Source organism: Cervus canadensis, chromosome 30 (assembly GCF_019320065.1).
Source record: "Cervus canadensis isolate Bull #8, Minnesota chromosome 30, ASM1932006v1, whole genome shotgun sequence".
In the NCBI taxonomy this organism is placed as follows: Eukaryota; Metazoa; Chordata; class Mammalia; order Artiodactyla; family Cervidae; genus Cervus; species Cervus canadensis.
This window is the reverse complement of record NC_057415.1, coordinates 14,165,874-14,184,477: the sequence shown is the minus strand read 5'-3', so window position 1 is coordinate 14,184,477 and position 18,604 is coordinate 14,165,874. Positions and strand designations below refer to the sequence as shown.

The 18,604-nt window shown below is 49.3% G+C and overlaps 1 protein-coding gene across 7 annotated transcripts in view; it reads right to left on the bottom strand.

Moving 5' to 3' along the window:
- Positions 1 to 18,604, bottom strand: part of DAPK1 (death associated protein kinase 1) — a 203,747-nt gene that overhangs the window by 11,127 nt on the left and 174,016 nt on the right. For all 7 annotated transcript variants that reach the window (XM_043453306.1, XM_043453301.1, XM_043453304.1 and 4 more), the window contains 2 exons: positions 9,927 to 10,149; positions 2,430 to 2,618 (listed from right to left, as the gene is read on the bottom strand). In XM_043453306.1, coding sequence (XP_043309241.1) covers positions 2,430 to 2,618; positions 9,927 to 10,149 — 412 coding nt within the window. The remainder of the gene's footprint in view (positions 1 to 2,429; positions 2,619 to 9,926; positions 10,150 to 18,604) is intronic.

The window sequence follows — 18,604 nt, the reverse complement described above, 5'->3', positions numbered from 1 at the left end:
TATCTATACAACTATAGGTGGCTTAGGCGGTAAAGAATCTGCTTGCCATTCAGAAGACCTTGGTTCAATCCCTGGGTCACGAAGATCTCCTGGAGAAGGAAATGGCAGCCCACTCCAGGATTCTTGCCTGGAGAATCCCATGGACAGAGGAACCTGGTGGGCTACAGCCCATGGGGTCGCAAAGAAGAGGACATGCCTGAGGTGACTAACTACTACTACAGTAAACCTACTTGTATCTGTAATCTGCTTTTCCATTTTCCTTAACACTTCCATGATCATATCTGTATCATTATTATATGTGTATCTCTATCACATCTGTTTATAACACCCCAGAGTGGTACAAACACACACAAACCCCACACATGTGTGTATGTGCATGCCTATAAGCATACATGGAGAGGTGTATGTGTACAAACACTTGGTTTTCTACCCCCCAACACTGGAATCTTCACTATGAAATGTAACCTTAATTTTGATTTAATAGTGACTAAATTCGCCTTTACGGCTAAGGGGCGACCTGTTCTGGATGGTCAGAAGGGAGCAGGCCACTGCCCACAGGTGTAAGATGCAATAACTGATGAGCGCTTGGCACACGAAGGAGGTAAGAGGAACTGTGAGGAGATTGGGTCCGAGGGGCCAACCACACTGGGGGAGGCAGTGGAAGGGTCAGACTGGGGAGGAAGTGTGTGTGTGCGTGAGTGTGTGTGTGTGTGTGTGTGGTAGGGGTGCGGTCACTTTCCCACACAGGGGCTGTGGTATGGCTGGTTTTCCTGTAAATGTCATGGGCGAGATTCTGACCTGGAATTTCTAGGGCACCCAGAACCTCCTCATGATCGTCCAGACACCTGGACACCACCAGATCCCACAAGGTCGGTGACACCCACCCAGTGGCCTCTGGGGAGTCAGGCAGGACCACTTCAGTTATAGGATTTCAGGCTCCTTTTCCCTAATTTTTCCCCTTGGTGCTTACTCTGTGCCAGAAATTCTGCAGTCGAGACATTCTGGAAGATCCACAGGTTTTTTCTAGAGCCCAGCACTCTGGGGAGCATGACCCTCTAAGTCTGGCAGCTAAGACCTCAGTGGGAATAGTTTTGGGAACATAGAAATAGGCCCTTTGAGCCTGCGGAGTGCTGGAGCCAGACCCGGGAAGGGGGTGAGACCAGGGGAGGAGGAGGGGTGAGGGTGTGCTGCGCACACACTTCGCTCCCTTCGCGGCAGGGCCAGCTATGCTCCCCGGAACTCGGACAACACTCAACTTCTAAGGGAGCAAAATGCATATGAACTTTATATCTTTAGGGTCCCTGGCCCAGTAGCAGCATCTCCAGGAAACTCCCCAGATGGGCTGAATCAGAGGCTTAGGGGCAGGGCCTGGCAGTCTGTGCTTCCCGTGGCTCCAGGGCATGTGTGTGTATGCTGGAGTTTAAGAACTGCTGCTTTAGGTAAACACCCTGAGTATTCTATTTTTAACTGGGTTTAGTATATAAAAGGGCTTTCATGAAGATGCCCCCAATTTCTTCTGAGTTCCTCTCTCTAGGACTTTTAATAGACACCAGCTCATAAAATCCTCACAGTTAAGGGAACTGAGCCTCAGAGAAACTGCTCTATCCCTGTTCTGAATGAACTGCATCTCAGCAAGCTTTGTGTTCCTGGTGGGGACCCTGGGAACTCTAGGGAGAGCCAGCACTTGGGTTTCAAATTGGGTATACCAACTGCTAATGAGACTGTATTTTATGAGGTTAAAAAATGCGCTAATTTACTCAACAGACTCAAAAGACTGTTGAGTAAAGTCTTCATAAAAATTTACTCACCATCTTTGATTTTGAGTCTTTAAATTTATTCCAAAGAGTAAATATACTCTTTACTCAAAAGACTCTTTACTTTTACTCAAAAGACTCTTCACTTTTACTCAAAAGACTTTTGAGAGTCTCTTGGATTGCAAGGAGATCAAACCAGTCAATCCTAAAGGAAACTAATCCTGAATACTCAGGATGCTGAAGCTGAAGCTCCAATACTTCAGCCACTTGATGCAAATAGCCGACTCATTGGAAAAGACCCTCAAGCTGGGAGGTACTGAGGGCAAGAGGAGAAGAGGGCTCAGAGGATAAGACAGTTGGATGGCATCACAGACTCAATGGACATGAGTTTAAGCCAAGCTCTGGGAGATGGTGAAGGACAGGGAAGCCTGGCGTGCTGCAGTCCATGGGCTGGCAAACAGTCGGACACGACTGAGCGACTGAACAACAACGTAACAGTCATTTGTTAAGCACCTACTGTGTTTAGTTTTACTTTTGGGATATTAGCCAGCCGTGCCTCAGCCCTGGGTCACTCCCATGCTGGCCCTTTCTCCATCCTTAATGCAGCTGTGGCAGATGCCCGCTGGGACAGGTTCCCTACGGGAAACTCTTTCCATTTGGGGAGGGTGAGCCTACCATTCAAATAGGCATTCTGGATGTCGATTGCCTTGGTGGACTGGTCATCCGTGGCGCAGTGCGGGTGGTGGGACGGGGCCCCGAACACCTCCAGCACCCCCTTGGTGAGGCCTGGCTCGAACATCATGCTGCGGCTCCTGACGCTCACGTTCTCACAGCCGGGGTACAGGTTGTTGATGCTCACGGACACTGTGGGCCAGAGAGCGGGCACGTTAGGTCTTGCCCGCCCTGTCCCTCCCAGCCTCTGCCCTCTGTCTCCCCCTCCCTTCAGGCCAGGGTGTGTGTGTGTGTCCCTTGCACATGCTGGGCATCAATGATTCCCAGGGACATTGTGCTGATCCTGTTCGCTCCTCCTCTCGAATCCTTTCCCGTGCTTTTCCGTGCACTGAGAGGCCGACCCGATGGACTGCCTCTCCCAGGCTTGCTCGCCATTTGCCTCCAGTTAGGGGCCGCCGACGGGAGGCACTGGAGAAAAACGTTGATGCCCATTTCCCCTTGCACTGCCTGCTGCTTTTTTGATGCCAGTTGTGTTTCTGACTCTAGACTTCCCTGAGCAGCTTCTTCCCTGGAGCTCCAGCTTTCCCAGGATTGTGACTTCTTCCTCTTGCCCTTTCCGCCCCAGGGGTGGTAACTAACGTAGCCTCTGGGTGCTTCACCCTCTCTTGTGCATTCCTGTGAATTGTGTCTGTGACTTGGACCTTTCATTAAATCCCCACCAGGAGCCTGACTGATACAGGTGAGATGAGTATCAGTCCAGCACATGAGAAGTTAGATTGAAAGAAAAGTGACCTTAGACAGTAGCAGGCCATAGCATTAATTAATGCTGAATCACACAGTGAGAAAGCTATTCCTTTATAAGATCCCCTTGAAGTTTTTAAATTGCTTTAGCGGCAAGTCTCAGTTTGTGGCATTAAGTCTTTAGCATGTCTTCAATCCTTGCTAATCTCCCCTTTTAATAAGGAGGGAGTGGGTAACAGTATATGAGCTTCCCTAGTGGCTCAGATGGTAAAGAAAGTGCCAGCAATGCAGGAGACCTGGGTTCGATCTCTGGGTTGGGAAGATTCTCTGGAGAAGGGAATGGCTACCCATTTCAGTATTCTGGCCTGGAGAATTCCATGGACAGGGTAGCCTGACAGACTATACATTCCATGGGGTTGCAAAGAGTTGGACAAGATTGGGAGACGTTCACTTTCAACAGTACATAGCTAGATTTTCATCACATCACTGTTCCCTGTATCTATTTTTATTTACTGGTAGCAGTGGTATTGGCTTTCTATTCACGGAAAGGACATTAAGGATTTCATTTTCAAATCTATATAATTTAGTAAATAAAAAGAACCAGTTTTAAAGATAGTATCATGAATAATAACGGCAGAACTTTGTGGGGGATCAGTGGAATAGCACAGTTTGGGTCCCCGGGGCCATGGGCAGAGCCCTGTCTTCAGTCCTGACTGCCTGCTGGCTTGCTTCTCTCTCCAACAGACCTCAAGTAGTCTGGTGAAGGCTAGGGCTTGGGTGGGCGCATCTGGGGGCTCTGAGAGTGCATTAGGGAGGGCTCAGTGAACTAAACCATACTATACAGTCAGTACCTTTGGTCCAGAGTTAACAGTGACAGACACTGCAAGGTCATCACACCTGGGTCACCTGACTTTTAAAACTGGTGATCCAAACACAAAGACAACCCTTGTTGAAAGACCAAACATTTCAGATGGAGGTCATAGACAATAGGAATTTTCAAGAGGTTGTGGGGGAGGAGGATAAAATTGGAGCTCAAAGGCTGGGTCAGGTACAAGGGCGGAAGAAGGGGCAATAAGATGGGAAGAACTATTCATATATATGTTCTCTGCCCCACAATCTTCCCCCAGCCCTGGTATAAAAGGAAGAAACTTGGCAAACAGAAAGGTTAAAGGCCAACACTCTAGGCCAACGAGATAGACAGTTTAGTGTATTTCTTTAGAGATTGTTAGTCCAAGTCTGAGAAAAGCCATGTGACTTCCATAAGAATGGGTGTGTCTATTTTCCTGTGCTCCAAAACCTGTGTCTGGGACGGCCACTGTTAGGAATAAGTTCTGTCTTAGTAGTACTGTGGGCTTGCCGAGGAAGAGCAGACCAGGTTCGGTAAATGACAGGCACTCCTGCACCTCACTGACGGTTTTTGTTGGGAGGATGAAAATCAGGACATTGTTTGCATATGGTATTATTAAAGAACAATTTTACAGGGAAACAATAAAATCATGAGGAAAGCATTTTTGCTAACCACTGACCTCTAGTGGCAAATTTGGGAAACTCAGCAGTGGCCACAGAACTGGAAAAGGCCAGTTTTCATTCCAATCCCAACGAAAGGCAATGCCAGAGAATGCTCAAACTACCGCACAAACGCATTCATCTCACACACTAGTAAAGTAATGCTCAAAATTCTCCAAGCCAGGCTTCAGCAATATGTGAACCATAAACTTCCAGATGTTCAAGCTGGTTTTAGAAAAGGCTGAGGAACCAGAGATCAAATTGCCAACATCCGCTGGATCATCGAAAAAGCAAGGGTTCCAGAAAAACATCTATTTCTGCTTTATTGACTATGCCAAAGCCTTTGGCTGTGTGAATCACAATAAACTGTGGAAAATTCTGAAAGAGATGGGAATACCAGACCACCTGACCTGCTTCTTGAGAAACCTGTATGCAGGTCAGGAAGCAACAGTTAGAACTGGACATGGAACAACAAACTGGTTCCAAATAGGAAAAGGAGTACATCAAGGCTATATATTGTCACCCTGCTTATTTAACTTATATGCAGAGTACATCATGAGAAGCGCTGGGCTGGAAGAAGCACAAGCTGGAATCAAGATTGCTGGGAGAAATATCAATAACCTCAGAAATGCAGATGACACCACCCTTATGGCAGAAAGTGAAAAGGAACTAAAAAGCCTCTTGATGAAAGTGAAAGAGGAGAGTGAAAAAGTTGGCTTAAAGCTCAACATTCAGAAAACTAAGATCATGCCATCTGATCCCATCACTTCAGAGGAAATAGATGGGGAAACAGTGGAAACAATGTCAGACTTTATCTTTTTGGGCTCCAAAATCACTGCAGATGGTGATTGCAGTCATGAAGTTAAAAGACGCTCCTTGGAAGGAAAGTTATGACCAACCTAGACAGCATGTTAAAAAGCAGAGACATTACTTTGCCAACAAAGGTCCGTCTAGTCAAGGCTGTGGTTTTTCCAGTGGTCATGTATGGATGTGAGAGTTGGACTGTGAAGAAAGCTGAGCGCCAAAGAATTGATGCTTTTGAACTGTGGTGTTGGAGAAGACTCTTGAGAGTCCCTTGGACTGCAAGGAGATCCAACCAGTCCATCATAAAGGAAATCAGTCCTGGGTGTTCACTGGAAGGACTGATGCTGAAGCTGAAACTCCAATACTTTGGCCACCTCATGAGAAGAGTTGACTCACTGGAAAAGACCCTGATGCTGGGAGGGGTTGGGGGCAGGAGGAGAAGGGGACGACAGAGGATGAGATGGCTGGATGGCATCACCGACTCAATGGGCATGAGTTTGAGTAAACTCTGGGAGTTGGTGATGGACAGGGAGGCCTCGCATGCTGCGATTCATGGGGTCACAAAGAGTCGGACACGACTGAGCGACTGAACTGAACTGACCTCTAGTGGTAAAAAGTGGAAGGCCCCGATGGAGAAGCCACTTTTGCACCCAGGTCAGAAGAGACTTCCTGCAAACACTGCTCTCTGGTAAGCATGCAGCAGCCTCCTGCAGGGCTCTTTCTGGACATTCACTCCCCCGTGGACACCAGGGGTTTCCTTCCTACAGCAGAATCACAGTTTCACAGCTGCGGCACAAAGGGAGCGTGTGCGGCAGCCACGTGCCGTGAGCGGATGCAGCAGGTTCCCCAAGCCATGCTATACTGTCTCCTGGCTGGTGGCTCAGCCTCTAGCTCCAGCACAACGCAAAGACAAGTTTCTAAAAGCCCAGAACCTTCCTGCCACCTGAGGGATGTATATGTGCTCACGCAGGCACCTCTCCCCGGGGAAAGGAGGAAGGCCTGACCATTCTAGCGAAAGTCAGGGGTGTCTAGAGCTGGGGCACAGCTGAGCCTGGCTGCAACAGACCTCCTGCCCTAAGACCATGCTCCAGAGCAGCCTTTCCTCAAGCCTTACAGAGAAATGCTGCCCTGTCCCTTCTCCTATGGTACCCAAGGCCCCCAGAGTCTGCCGCCCTCCCCCAGCCGGGTCGCCCCAGGCGGCCCTCCTGGTGCTTCATATCTGTGCCATGTTCCGTTTTCCTGAGGTCCCCCTTCTGCTTTGTGAGGGTCAGAAAGTGACTGTTAGGCTGCCTGGTCTGGGGCTGCCGGGGTCCTGGCTTCATGTGCTGCCGCCTCCTGCCTGCACTCCACAGTCGGGGGCCTTCTGGCCCGGCACTGGGCAGGGCCGGAGAAGGAGCCTCCTGCAGAAATACAGCCTCCCAGCTCTTATCAGCCTCAGCAGGATTAGAATTAGCTGCGAGCCAATCTTGTCACCTCCAGGAACTGTCCATATAGACACTTCAGCCACCCTCAGAGCAGACCAGCCACCTGGGCACGAAGCCGGGTGAGCCTCCTCCGTCCTTGCCCAGGCCCTCTGGGAGGCTGCCTGGCCTTGGTCAGACAGATTTGGGATAACTAGGAGTGACCTTAGCCCAAGGGTCACACACACCAGTGCATTGCTGAAATGTCATTTCTGTCACAGGGAGAAATTTCAGACACAGATGTGGGGAGTCTACTCCTCAGCTCTCCTTCCCGGAGTTAGGGGGCAGGGTGGGGGCAGGGTAAAATGCAGAGCCTGGGCCCCTCGATATGGTGCTACGCCCCTCACTCCAGCCACTAACTGGCTCCAGGTAGAAATGTGAATCCAGCGTGGCCAGAGCTCCCAATTTTATTTTTTACAAGAAACCAAATAAATATCCAACTTTTAAGGTGAGGTGTCTTGATTTGCAAACTCTGGAAGTTAATTCAACCTTTCTCCTTCCCCTTCCTCATACTACACAAAATGCTGCAGCTTACCAGGCTGCTGACCTCTGACCTTACATCCCTGCACCCCGAGTTACTTTTCTCTGGCTGATCACAGTCAGGGACACTCTTCTGGTCCAGAGCACCTGTAGTCCTTGAGAGAATCTTGTGTCACTCAGCCCCATGACTCACGTCTCTCTAAGCCCTGGCTGGAAGATGCAGTGAGATTTGCTGATAATCTAGTCATCCTGAGGGGCTTCCCTGGTGGCTCAGATGGTAAAGAATCTGCCTGCAATGCAGGAGACCCAGTTTGATCTCTGGGTCAGGAAGATCCCCTGGAGAAGGAAATGGCAACCCACTCCAGTGTTCTTGCCTGGAGAATCCCATGGGCAGAGGAGCCTGGCAGGCTACAGTCCATGGGTCGCAAAAAGTCGGATATGACTGAGCGACAACTCTTCCTTTCACTTTAGCCATCCTGAGCTGTGTTTTATCGAGAATCTACTTCTGGATTCTTCCAGACATGGGAACTGATCAGAGGAAGAAGAATGGAGATCTGACTTCTGAGAAGTGAGGGTAGAGCTCTTCTCCCTCCTGGAGAGACTGTGTGTCACCTGAAGTGTGCCCAAGTGCTCCTGCAGCGTAAGTGAAGTGTGAAAGTCGCTCAGTCGTGTCCAACTCTTTTCGACCCCACGGACTGTAAAGTCCATGGAATTCACCAGGCCAGAATACTGGAGCAGGTAGCCGTTCCCTTCTCCAGAGAATCTTTCCAATCCAGGAATCGAACCCAGGTCTCCTGCATTGCAGGTAGATTCTTTACCAGCTGAGCCACAAGGGAAGCCCCCTGCAGCATAAATTCATATCTAATATGGCTAATGAAAATTTCAGATCACGGATCTGTATAGATCTCATCTCTTTGTCTGTTTCTCTCTGCCTCCCTCCCGCTGCACCTCCCAGCCTCAAGTCCTTGAGACTGGAGTGACCTTACCCACAGCAGGTGAGAATTGGCTCCCTCTAGGGGCGACACCAGGAACTGCTAGAGAAGCTCACTTTGAACCTTAACCAAACGTTGGCAGCGTCCACACACAGAGGCTGAACTTAACGGTTAAATCTGGAGAGCTACTGGCTTCTGAGAAGGTATAAACCTATCTTACATCCTGAAATTGAGCAAAATTACAGTGGAAAATGGAAAATGTGAGCACAAATATGCCCCAAGTCAGATGGAGTTATAAGCGTCATTAACGAGCCCTGGCTCAGGAGCCAGACACTTCATGAACTGCCAACTGTGTGACTCTAGGCATGTATCTGACCCCGCAAGGCTTCAGTAAAAGGCTGGCAAAGCTGCCAATAAAGCTGTCACGTGGGTTAAATGAGGTGTCAAACGTACCACATTTTGCCTAGTTCCTGGCACATGGTCAGGGCTCAGTTTGCATTAGCAGTATGTGTTAGCAATATTATAATCATTCTAATTATGTGTCCATGTTGGCTGTACTTTTTCCCCTCATTTCAATCCTATTGCTGTGCTCAGAGGGAAAAAGTTGAAAGGGGCATGAAGATTTCAGTCAATGATCCCTCTCACCCTACTAATGCTGCCCAGACCTTCCTCATGGAGAGAGAAATTACAGAGAAACAAAACTTTGAAAAGCCTGTTTTCATTCTAGGTAACAGATATGACACCTTTGTATTATGTACAGAAAGTGAATCTGAGGCACAGAGCTTCAAAAGTGACATTGTTTAGAAAGTCTCTGAAGGTCTATATTTCTATCTTTGAAAAACTTAATTCCCTTACTCTAAAAGGGGTGGGGGGAGTCAGGAAAAACAACACCCCAGACTGTTCAGCTTCCTCTTGGTCATCTCAGGTGTTTCTCCCTGGGAGGGACAGGTCACCCTGCAGTTCTGGGTGCGGACCCACTGATAATTGTGTCTGTGGGAGGTGGGGGTAGATGGCAACATCTGCTTTCCAACCAGGATCCAGGTGAGCGGATGGACCAATTGCAAAACCATTAAGAAGACTTTCAAAACCACCACCCCACTTCCAGATACGCGTGGATGGGCCTCCCCATGCACCCAGATTTGTTTCCCTGTGTTCTCACATTCCTGGATGTGTGCACAGCATTCCAAGGAGAGAGTGTCAGGGGTGAGGACCCATCCTGGAAGCTGATATTCCATCTGTGCGGCCTTGAATCTGTATCAGCCCCAGTTCTTTGCGTCTTCAAGGGCAGAGTCCCTGAGCAGAATACGATGCGATTGTGCTATTTTATGCGTCTGTGACTGTGGACTGTGAGTTCAATGAGGCTCTTCCTTGCTAGCCCGGGGGCAGGGTGTACTTGCTGTCCAAGAGTGAGGTGGACACGGGGCCAAGAGCCAGGGGGCCCACACCTTGAAGCCACCAGGGCGGCAGGAGTCGGTCAGCCTCGGGCCAAGTGCTCAAAACAAAGCCACCCCTCCTCCCCGGCTTTGACTTTGGAAGCACCCAGTGGAGAGACAAGGGCTGGTGGGGTGCACGCATACCTGCCGGCTTGGAGGCCAGGGGCGAGGGTGGGAACCGGGCAGAGTTGGTGGAGGAGAGCCGGGGCCGGCGTCTTCGGAAGAAGCTCCTCAGCAGCCCACACTTGAGAGATTCCACCAGAGTGGTCTTCCCAGACCCCGAGTGGCCGAACAGCTTCAGCTTGATTCTCGGCTGCAGGTTCTGTGTGGGTCGCAGCTGCTGGATGAAGAGTCCTCGATGCGTGTCCTGAATAGAGACGAAACGGGGCCCTCAGTCAGGGGGAAGAGCAGGCCCTGAGCAAAACGTGCATGCTGATTACCACGGTTCAAGGGCTGATTGCCCTGCTGCTTGGGACTTCCCTGGGGGTCCAGTGGTTAGGACTCTGTGCCCAGGTTCGATCCCCAGTCGGAGGACTAAGATCCCGCAAGCTGCGCAGCAAGGGCAGAAGGTAAAAACATAAATAGCCCCCAAAACAAACAAACAAAAGACCCCCAATGCATCCTTTTGGTCTGTGAGTTTTCTTTGCCTCTAAAAAAAAAAAATGGAGGTAAAAGTAACTTGTAACATTAGTTTCAAATCAATGTAAATGATTCGATGTTTGTATCTATTGTGAAATGATCATCATGGTAAGTCTAGTTAACAACCATCACTACCCACAGTAAAAATATTTTTTTCTTGTGATGAGAATATTAAAGATCTAGTCTCATCAACTTTCGAATGTGCAGTAGAGTATTATTAACTCTAGTCAAACGGCTGTGCATTATAGCCCCAAGGTTTATTTAACTTCTAACTAGAAGTCTGTACTCTAGGAGGTCTGCAATTTCTACTCATGCGGTAGATACTTCTTGTTCTGTCCCCACTGCATTAAAATTTTTTTAATGTAAAATAGACATAACATAGGCTCCCCAGGTGGCACTAGTGGTAAAGAACCTGCCGCCAATGCAGGAGACATAAGAGATGCAGGTCTGAACCCTGGGTGGGGAAGATCCCCTGGAGAAGGACATGGCAACCCACTCCAGTATTCTTGCTTGGAGAATCCCAGGGGCAGAGAAGCCTGGCGGGCTACAGTCTATAGGGTCACAAAGAGTCGGACACAACTGAAGTGACTTAGCATGCATGCAGACATAACATACAATTCACCATTTTAACCATTTTAAAGCAGACCTTTCAGCAGCTTTTACTACATGTACAACTATCACTGCTATTTGGTCCCAAAGCACTTTCACCTGCCCTACAAGGAACCTCTGTATCTATTGGTGGTCACTTCCCAGCCCTCCCTCTGCCCTGCCACTAGCAACCACCGATGTGCTGTGTCTCAATGGATTTGCCCACTTCTATTGCACTTTGATGCATGATGAACTGGGGAGAACAATTCCTGGGAAGCAGTCTAGACTGGCCTTGTTAGACCAGCCAGCACACCTGCCCCTTCTGTGTGGAAGAGTCCTGCTCCTCGACGACATCCTGAAGGTACAAGATGATGAGAAGAAGGGCGTCACAAGGTACAAAGTTAAATGCTGGGGAAGGGCCTGCAGGACATGATAACATTTCTGCTGTCTTCTTTCTCAGCCCTACAGGGAGAAGCAGAAGTCTCCCCAGCCCTGGATGATGCACAGATTCATCAATAAACATTTGTGGAGGACCTCCTGTGTGCTAGAACAGGAAGGTCTACACCAGTCCCAGATCCGCATCTTTGAGGAGAGACAGACACACAAACAATGTGCTATCAAATATAGCGCGGGTGCTTTTGAAGGGATGGTGCTGACGAGGAGCTCCGTACAGCCGGAGAACCCACCTCAAGGGCTACATGGCGGAACACAGGTCATGCCACCCTCGCTCCATCCTGGCCTCACGCACCCTCTTGGCTCTCAGCTCCCAGCTCTGTAATAACAGCCTCTGCCTTGCAGCCTGAGGACGAGTCCTCCCCTACCCACGATGGCTCCCTATGCTTTAGCCTGTTAACTCCTTGTACCCTAGGAGACCTATCTTGCTGTGATCTCTCCTGGAAGTTTCCTCGTGGGCAGGCTCCAGCCCACATGTGGTTCTCCATTGTGACCCCACTGGACTGGAGGGTAATCATGTGATACCCTTCCCCTCTAAAACAGAGGCCAACTTGAGGGCGGGACGGTATCCCCAGCACCTGGCTCATGTAGGACGGCCAATAAAGAGGTGCTGCATAAATGAGGTACTCAGGGTGACCCATGCAGGAATGCCTCAGAGGTCAGGGTCTGCCTTTTCCTTTCAGCGAGATCTCAGGCCTGGCTGGGCCCCTGCTTCCAGACCTAAATCCTAGGAGGTGCTGATTTAGTGCTCATCTCCTCCTCCTGAGCTGTTGTTACATTTTCCACCAACAACCAAGGATGGGAGCCCTAGGGCATGCTCATGCCTTAGTAACAAACTCACAACTCTCCCGCGTTCCTTCCTCCATTTCCTCCTGGTAAACTCCGACCCATCTTTCTCGACGAGGGGAACACTGCCCAGGAGATGGCATTTTGAAGATGGATGGTGGCAGTTTCAGTTCCCAGCATTGGGGGATGCTGCTGGTGGGTGGTGGGTAGGGGGGTGATGGGCTCCTGACATGTACAAATAATGTTCTAAGTGGGAAGAATTCTCCTGAGTCTGCCTGACTTCTGAGTGTCTGCTGAGCATTTATCTAAGAGAAAGACCTTGTTTGTGATCATCTGAACTTAGGACTTAACTGCATTTTAATATGACCCAGAGGGTTTTGAGAGGGTATGGTTTAATATAATGACTTTCCCAAGAGTGCAACTATTGTGTACGTTGGTGGAATTATACACACATCCTTTTCCGCTTAGTCTTTCAGAAGCTCTGATCCCCACTTCTAAAATGTCAGCCTGTTGCTGCTGTTTCGAGTTGCTGTCCCTCCAACATCCACGGCATCTGTAGTGTTACATTCGGTGATTCTGTGGATGGGCCCAAGCGTCTGTCAAGTTAACAACGCCTCCTCATCGCCTGTGCTCTGCAATCACATACTGAAACACATTCTATGATACCACATGTATATTACTTTGATGTCTTTGTTATATTACAGTTAGGCCATTCTGTTGATCTTTTAAAATTACCTCAGTAGGTACACTGTTATCTTTGAGTTTTATTTCAGGACAGTAATGGCAGCATCACACTATGTACATTATAAAGCAGGGGTCCCCAACCCCCCGCCAGTCCTTGGTCTGTTAGGACCCAGGAAGCGCAGCAGGAGGTGAGCAGCAAAGCTTCATCCACTGCTCCCCAGGGTTCGAATTACTGCCCGAACCACTCCCCTATCCAAAAGGTTGGGGACCACTGTTTTAAAGTATTGGTTCTCCTAAGGTTGGAAACCATAGTTTGGACAGTGATGTGTAGAACATGAGGTTGTCCTTATTGGGTTTCTTCTTTTAACCTCAAATCTCAGCAGGTGCTGAGACAAAACTCTGCATTGGGTGGAAAGGGCTGGAGTATCTTGCCAGCCCTTCCCCTGAATTATGACCCAAGTCAGCACAGGAGTTGAAAAGTTCTGAGGCAGTTACTCATTGGGGTGCTGCTGATCAGGCAAGAAGAAATGGGGCACTGGCATCTCCCTGATGCCATTTACTGTGGCAGATGAGCCCACGAACCCTGAAGCCAATCTACCACCTTTCATTATAATTTCATCTTCAAACCAGCCCTTCTGTCTTCAAGTAGTGCGTGCTGCATGCTAAGTTGCTTGTCATGTCAACTCTTTGCGACCCTATGAACTGTGGCCCCCAGGCTCCTCTGACAATGGGATTCTCCAGGCAAGAACACTGGAGTGGGTTGCCATGCCCTCCTCCAGGGGATCTTCCCAACCTAGGGATCAAACCCACATGTCTTATGTCTCCTGCTTGGCAGAGGGGTTCTTTTCCACTAGCACCACCCACTGTACAGTGAGTGTCTGAATTTTGAGCAGCTCCCTCCTTTAGGAGTATCTCATGAATAAATAAAAAAGTTCTCCACCTAGTCCATGACACATGGCTAACTAACACAGACAGATTCTTTGCGTGAAGCCAGTATGTGCTTCTCCTGAGATGGGGCAAAGGCAGAAAACCTGCTTCTGGCTTTAGTCCCATTATTGAATCTGGGGGCATTACCCATAGCATTGCTCTATTCTGTCTGTTCCGTGTCCTCTGATCCTGACACTGGGGTGTGTCTGGACCACTGGGATGTGTCAGGCTGGGCCAACACATCTGTCCTGTGTGAAAGAGTGAGGGCACCTCTTTTCCCCCTGCACGAATCCCGCAGGTCTGAGCCCAAGTCTGAGCAGACTGTGGTACCCTCGGACACAGGTGTTACCCCGTTGCTTCCAGCAGCTGCTCTGAACCAACGTGGGCTTGTCCCCCGCCACTGGAGAGGGTGTGTCTCGGCCTTGCTCAGTGCTGCCTGGGTTGAGAGCCCTCCTTGCTCCTTCCAGTTCCACTCAGGGCAGTGGTGGGCTAGCAGTGGCTGGTGATCTGTCTGCCTGCTTCCCAAGTCAGCCCCAGAAATGGAGGAAAGAGGGAAGAGGGGCTGGTGACGGTGGGCTGTGTCAGTCTGGCTAGTCCAGGATGAATAAGAATCCTGCAAGGTCAAGTTTAGAGGAATTCTCCCACCTTTGATATCTGAGCAAACTCATGATGCCCAACATTGATATCTGAGCACGTGCCCTGCCCTGCCTTCAGCAAGAATCCTGATGAGTATTACAATATTTAAAGCTTCCTATGTTCCTGCGGCCTCAACATCCCCACAAACAGAGGATGTGAGCGCCAGCCCAGGTGCACCCGCGTGTAAGTGGGCTCAGCCACAGGTTCCCCTTCCTACCCTCCCACTGTGACCCCAGTGACACGCCCTGCACCTTTCCTGTGTACCCACCCTGACCCCAGGAAAGCACTTGCCCCAGCGGCTCTCTGCTTCCCCCTGCTTAACTGAGTCTGAGCTCCGTGACCCAACTCCAATCCTTGTCTCTCTGGGACCAATGATATAAACAACTGCATTTCCCCCGAGCCTCCTTTCCCTCTCCTCTTGTGGCCTCAGCTGGCTGACCATCTCATGAAAGAATCCAAGGCATGGGTCTAGCAAGAAACCCCTTAGCCTTTGGGTTTTGTCTTAGTGATTTTCCCTCCATGAACACCACCCAGTTCCTTGGTTGTAAATCCCCGCTTGTCCTTGTTGAAGTTGGGGTTGAGCTGATCTCTTTCCTCTGCTCCACACCCACTGCAGTACCCCCAAATAGTCAATCCTACTGTCTTCAACAAGGGTCCTGAAGTATTCTTTCATGAACATGCCTAGGAGTTGCGACAGATGCATTTTCTGTCTGCAGCAGTAACTTCCAGGTTTGTATCTTCCAGCTTACGCTGGGCTTTCACTCACATTCCTCGTTAAACCGCAAAGAAACCTTTGTGGTTAATGTGGTCATTCTCCCTTTCAGATGTGGAAACCAAGGCTCAGAGAGGTCAAGGCCCTTTCTTGACCAAGGAGAAGACAGAACTAGGTTTCCTTTCTATCACTGCTGTCCCTGACAGGGAGGTGATGGGTTTCTAGAAGGGGAGTGGGGAGCAGGGAGGAGTAAACAAGGATTTACAAAGTTGAGAACAGAAACTCAAAGCTGGGTTGTGCTTCAGTTATTAGTCCTAGGACTATGAACATCCAACAAGGGCCATTTCCGTTTCATTAAGAAAACACTTCCCAGTTAGTGCAGAGTCCTGATTTAAAGTAAGGCTTATAAGTCATTGCTATGAAAAGGGTCAGCAGGATAAGCGTGCACCCTGCCTCCCCACTCTGGATTGCACGGACAAAGGGTACACTCGGGCACCTCATTTTTCCTAAGCAAATGAGTTGGACTGCTGGCCTGTGTTAATAGGCTCCATGCCCTTGGGGAGCATCTTTTTTTTTTTTTTTTTTTAAATTAGAAATACAGATTGAACCTTCTTCTGCAGGGACTGCGTTCATGTCAGAACCCATCACTAGCTCTCATGCTGTTTCCCAAATATAACAATCCTCAAGAAATCTTGCTTTGTCCAAGAAAACACTGCTTCATGGGACTGAGAGCTCAGCTTTTAAAGTGTCCTTGATTCTGGGACGATCATACAAACACACACACATTCTCACCTTTCAAGTGGAGATGAATGGCAGGCAGGTGAGAAAAATATTTCGAGGGCCAAAGAAAGGGGTCTAGGGGTTGCAAGCCATCCCACATTCCTGCTCTCTGCCCAGGGCCTTCACACATCTCCCTGCCCTCCCTTCCCTTGCAGTCAGGACCTGCTGGCCTGGACTGGGAGGGACTCTCACCCTTTACTTTGCCCTTGGGAAGATGGGCTGGGAAACTGCTTAAAGTCTAGGACAAGCAGAATATACTGGAGTCTTCAGTCCAAGGAAATCTAACCTCATCCTTGAGGAGGGCCCCTCCCTGCTGGTGCTCTCTAAGAACCATGAAGAATCTGAACACAGAATTTGAGACAGCCCTCTGCGACAGAGGTGTGGTACTGGAGAAGACTCTTAAGAGTCCCTTGGACAGCAAGGAGATCAAACCAGTCAGTCCTAAAGGAAATCAACCCTGAATATTCATTGGAGGGACTGATACTAAAGCTTCAGTACTTTGGCCACCTGATGCGAAGAGCCAGCTCATTAGAAAAGACCCTGATATTGGGAAAGATTGAAGGCAGGAGGAGAAGGGAGTGACAGAGGATGAGATGGTTGGATGGCACCATCGACTCAATGGACATGAGTTTGAGGAAACTCCAGGAGACAGTGAAGGATAGGGAAGCCTGGTGTGCTGCAGTCCATGGGGTCACAAAGTGTCACAAAGACACTGAGTGACTTAACAACTCTGCAACAAGAAGTTTCTGACATCTCTCTCCTGCCGGTGGGTGGTGCACTTCCACTTTTCACCATTAGGTGTCGCACCAGGGACGAGTGGCGTGCTCAGATGAGCGTCTGTCCCCAAGAAGGCAGCTTCCAGCAGCCTTCGTGTGAGTGCCCTCCAATGCATACTCTGGTTTTGATGCAGAGAGGGGGCAAAGAGAGGTACAGAGCGTGCTCCTGATTAGCTCGAGAAGGTGGAAGAATGTGGATTTCTTTGGAGGCAGAGTGTGGTCTGTATTTAACAGAAGCCCCAAGATGCCCCAGTGCCCAGTCTGGTCAGGCCCTCACTGGCCGGGCCAGGGTAGCGTGAGCAGGGACACTGCCCAGAGGAGAGGAGGGTCGGGACTTCTGGGCTCCCTAAGTCCTGACTCATGCCTCAAAATATTCTCGTGTGTCCCGCCCCCCTCGCCCCCACAGGCTGGTGGGTGTGGCTGGGACGCGGCAAGGCCTCGCGTGCAGGCTGGGAAGGTGGGAGGGGAAGCAGCCGGGACCCTGAGGAACCAGACCCTGAAACCAGAACTCAGGCTCCCAGGTGGGCACAGAGGGGCCTTTGTGAAAGTGGGAGGCCAGAACGTCCCCGTTAGCTTTAACCACATACTTCCACTGCTAGCCCCATCGCTCCCTCCTTTTTGATCTATTTCTAACTCTTTACTTTCTCAGGCCTGTTTCACTCACTGCTCCCTCTGCCTTCTCCTCTGGCCGGTTCCTGTAAAGAACCTGAGGGTCTCTGTTGTGACTGCCATGTACGCCTCTAGAAACCAGCCACAGACAGGAGTAAATAGAGGGGTGTAGCTCTGTTCCAATAAAACTTTATTTACAAAAGCAGGTGAGGGGCCGGTTTTGGCTCTATGGTCATTGTTTGCCACCCCCCTGACCTATCTCACATTTTTATTATTTGTTTATTGACTGGTCTTGCCTCTTTCCTTCCCTTGGTCTCTCATAGTTCTTGACCTATGGTAGACACTGTGATTATCTTTTAAATGAGTATTCTTTGGTAACTGCATTGCCTTTTGAAGCCCTGGTGAACCCTGGTGTGAAATGAAAATATCTCCTGCCATATTAATAAACAAGAAATGTCACAGCCATCAGTGATTTCTGGCCTCCAAATGTGAATGAGAGCTCCCAAAAGTGCAGATGCTGCCACCCCCAAGGGTGATTGCTGAGGAGCTGGGGGAATGCAAGAAGCAAGGTGAACAAGGAAACAGGATTGGCCCCAGAAAGCTGAGGTGCATTTGAAAGGAATGAATTCAGTGAGCCCAGAAGCTTGCATCTCCCCATACATAAGATGCTAAATTCCTTAACTCGATACCCAATCTTTGATGTTCAAAATGCTTGCTCCCTTTGTTACAAAACTGTATATAGCCTGACTTCCCCTCCTGCCTCTTTGGAGCAGTTTTCTCAGAACTACTGAGATGCTGTCTCCCTGGCTCAGAGTCCTAAACATTCCCACCAAATAAAATAACTCTACTTTCGCATTCTGACTATATTTTTTAGTCAACACCGGTTCCTAGTTTCCTTTCTTCCAGCACCTTCTACCCCCTGGCAATTCAGCTTTCACTTTCTCATCGGCAAAGTGACTAAACAGCAGATTGATGGGAGATTGAGAGCCATCTCCCGTCTGGGAAAGATAGATAAGAGAATGGAGTGGTGACGTGGCTCTCTGCACGTGGCAGGATGCAATTAGACCCACAGGATGGGAGCAGCAACTCTTAATTATGCAAATGCAGTTTACTTGTGATGAATTCTAAATTTTGGGCAAGCTCCCAACTTTGTCCTATTTTTTTCAAACTATTCCTGGGCATCTTTTTTCACCATCTAGTCTCAGACTCAGGAAAAGCAACTACTTTTAATA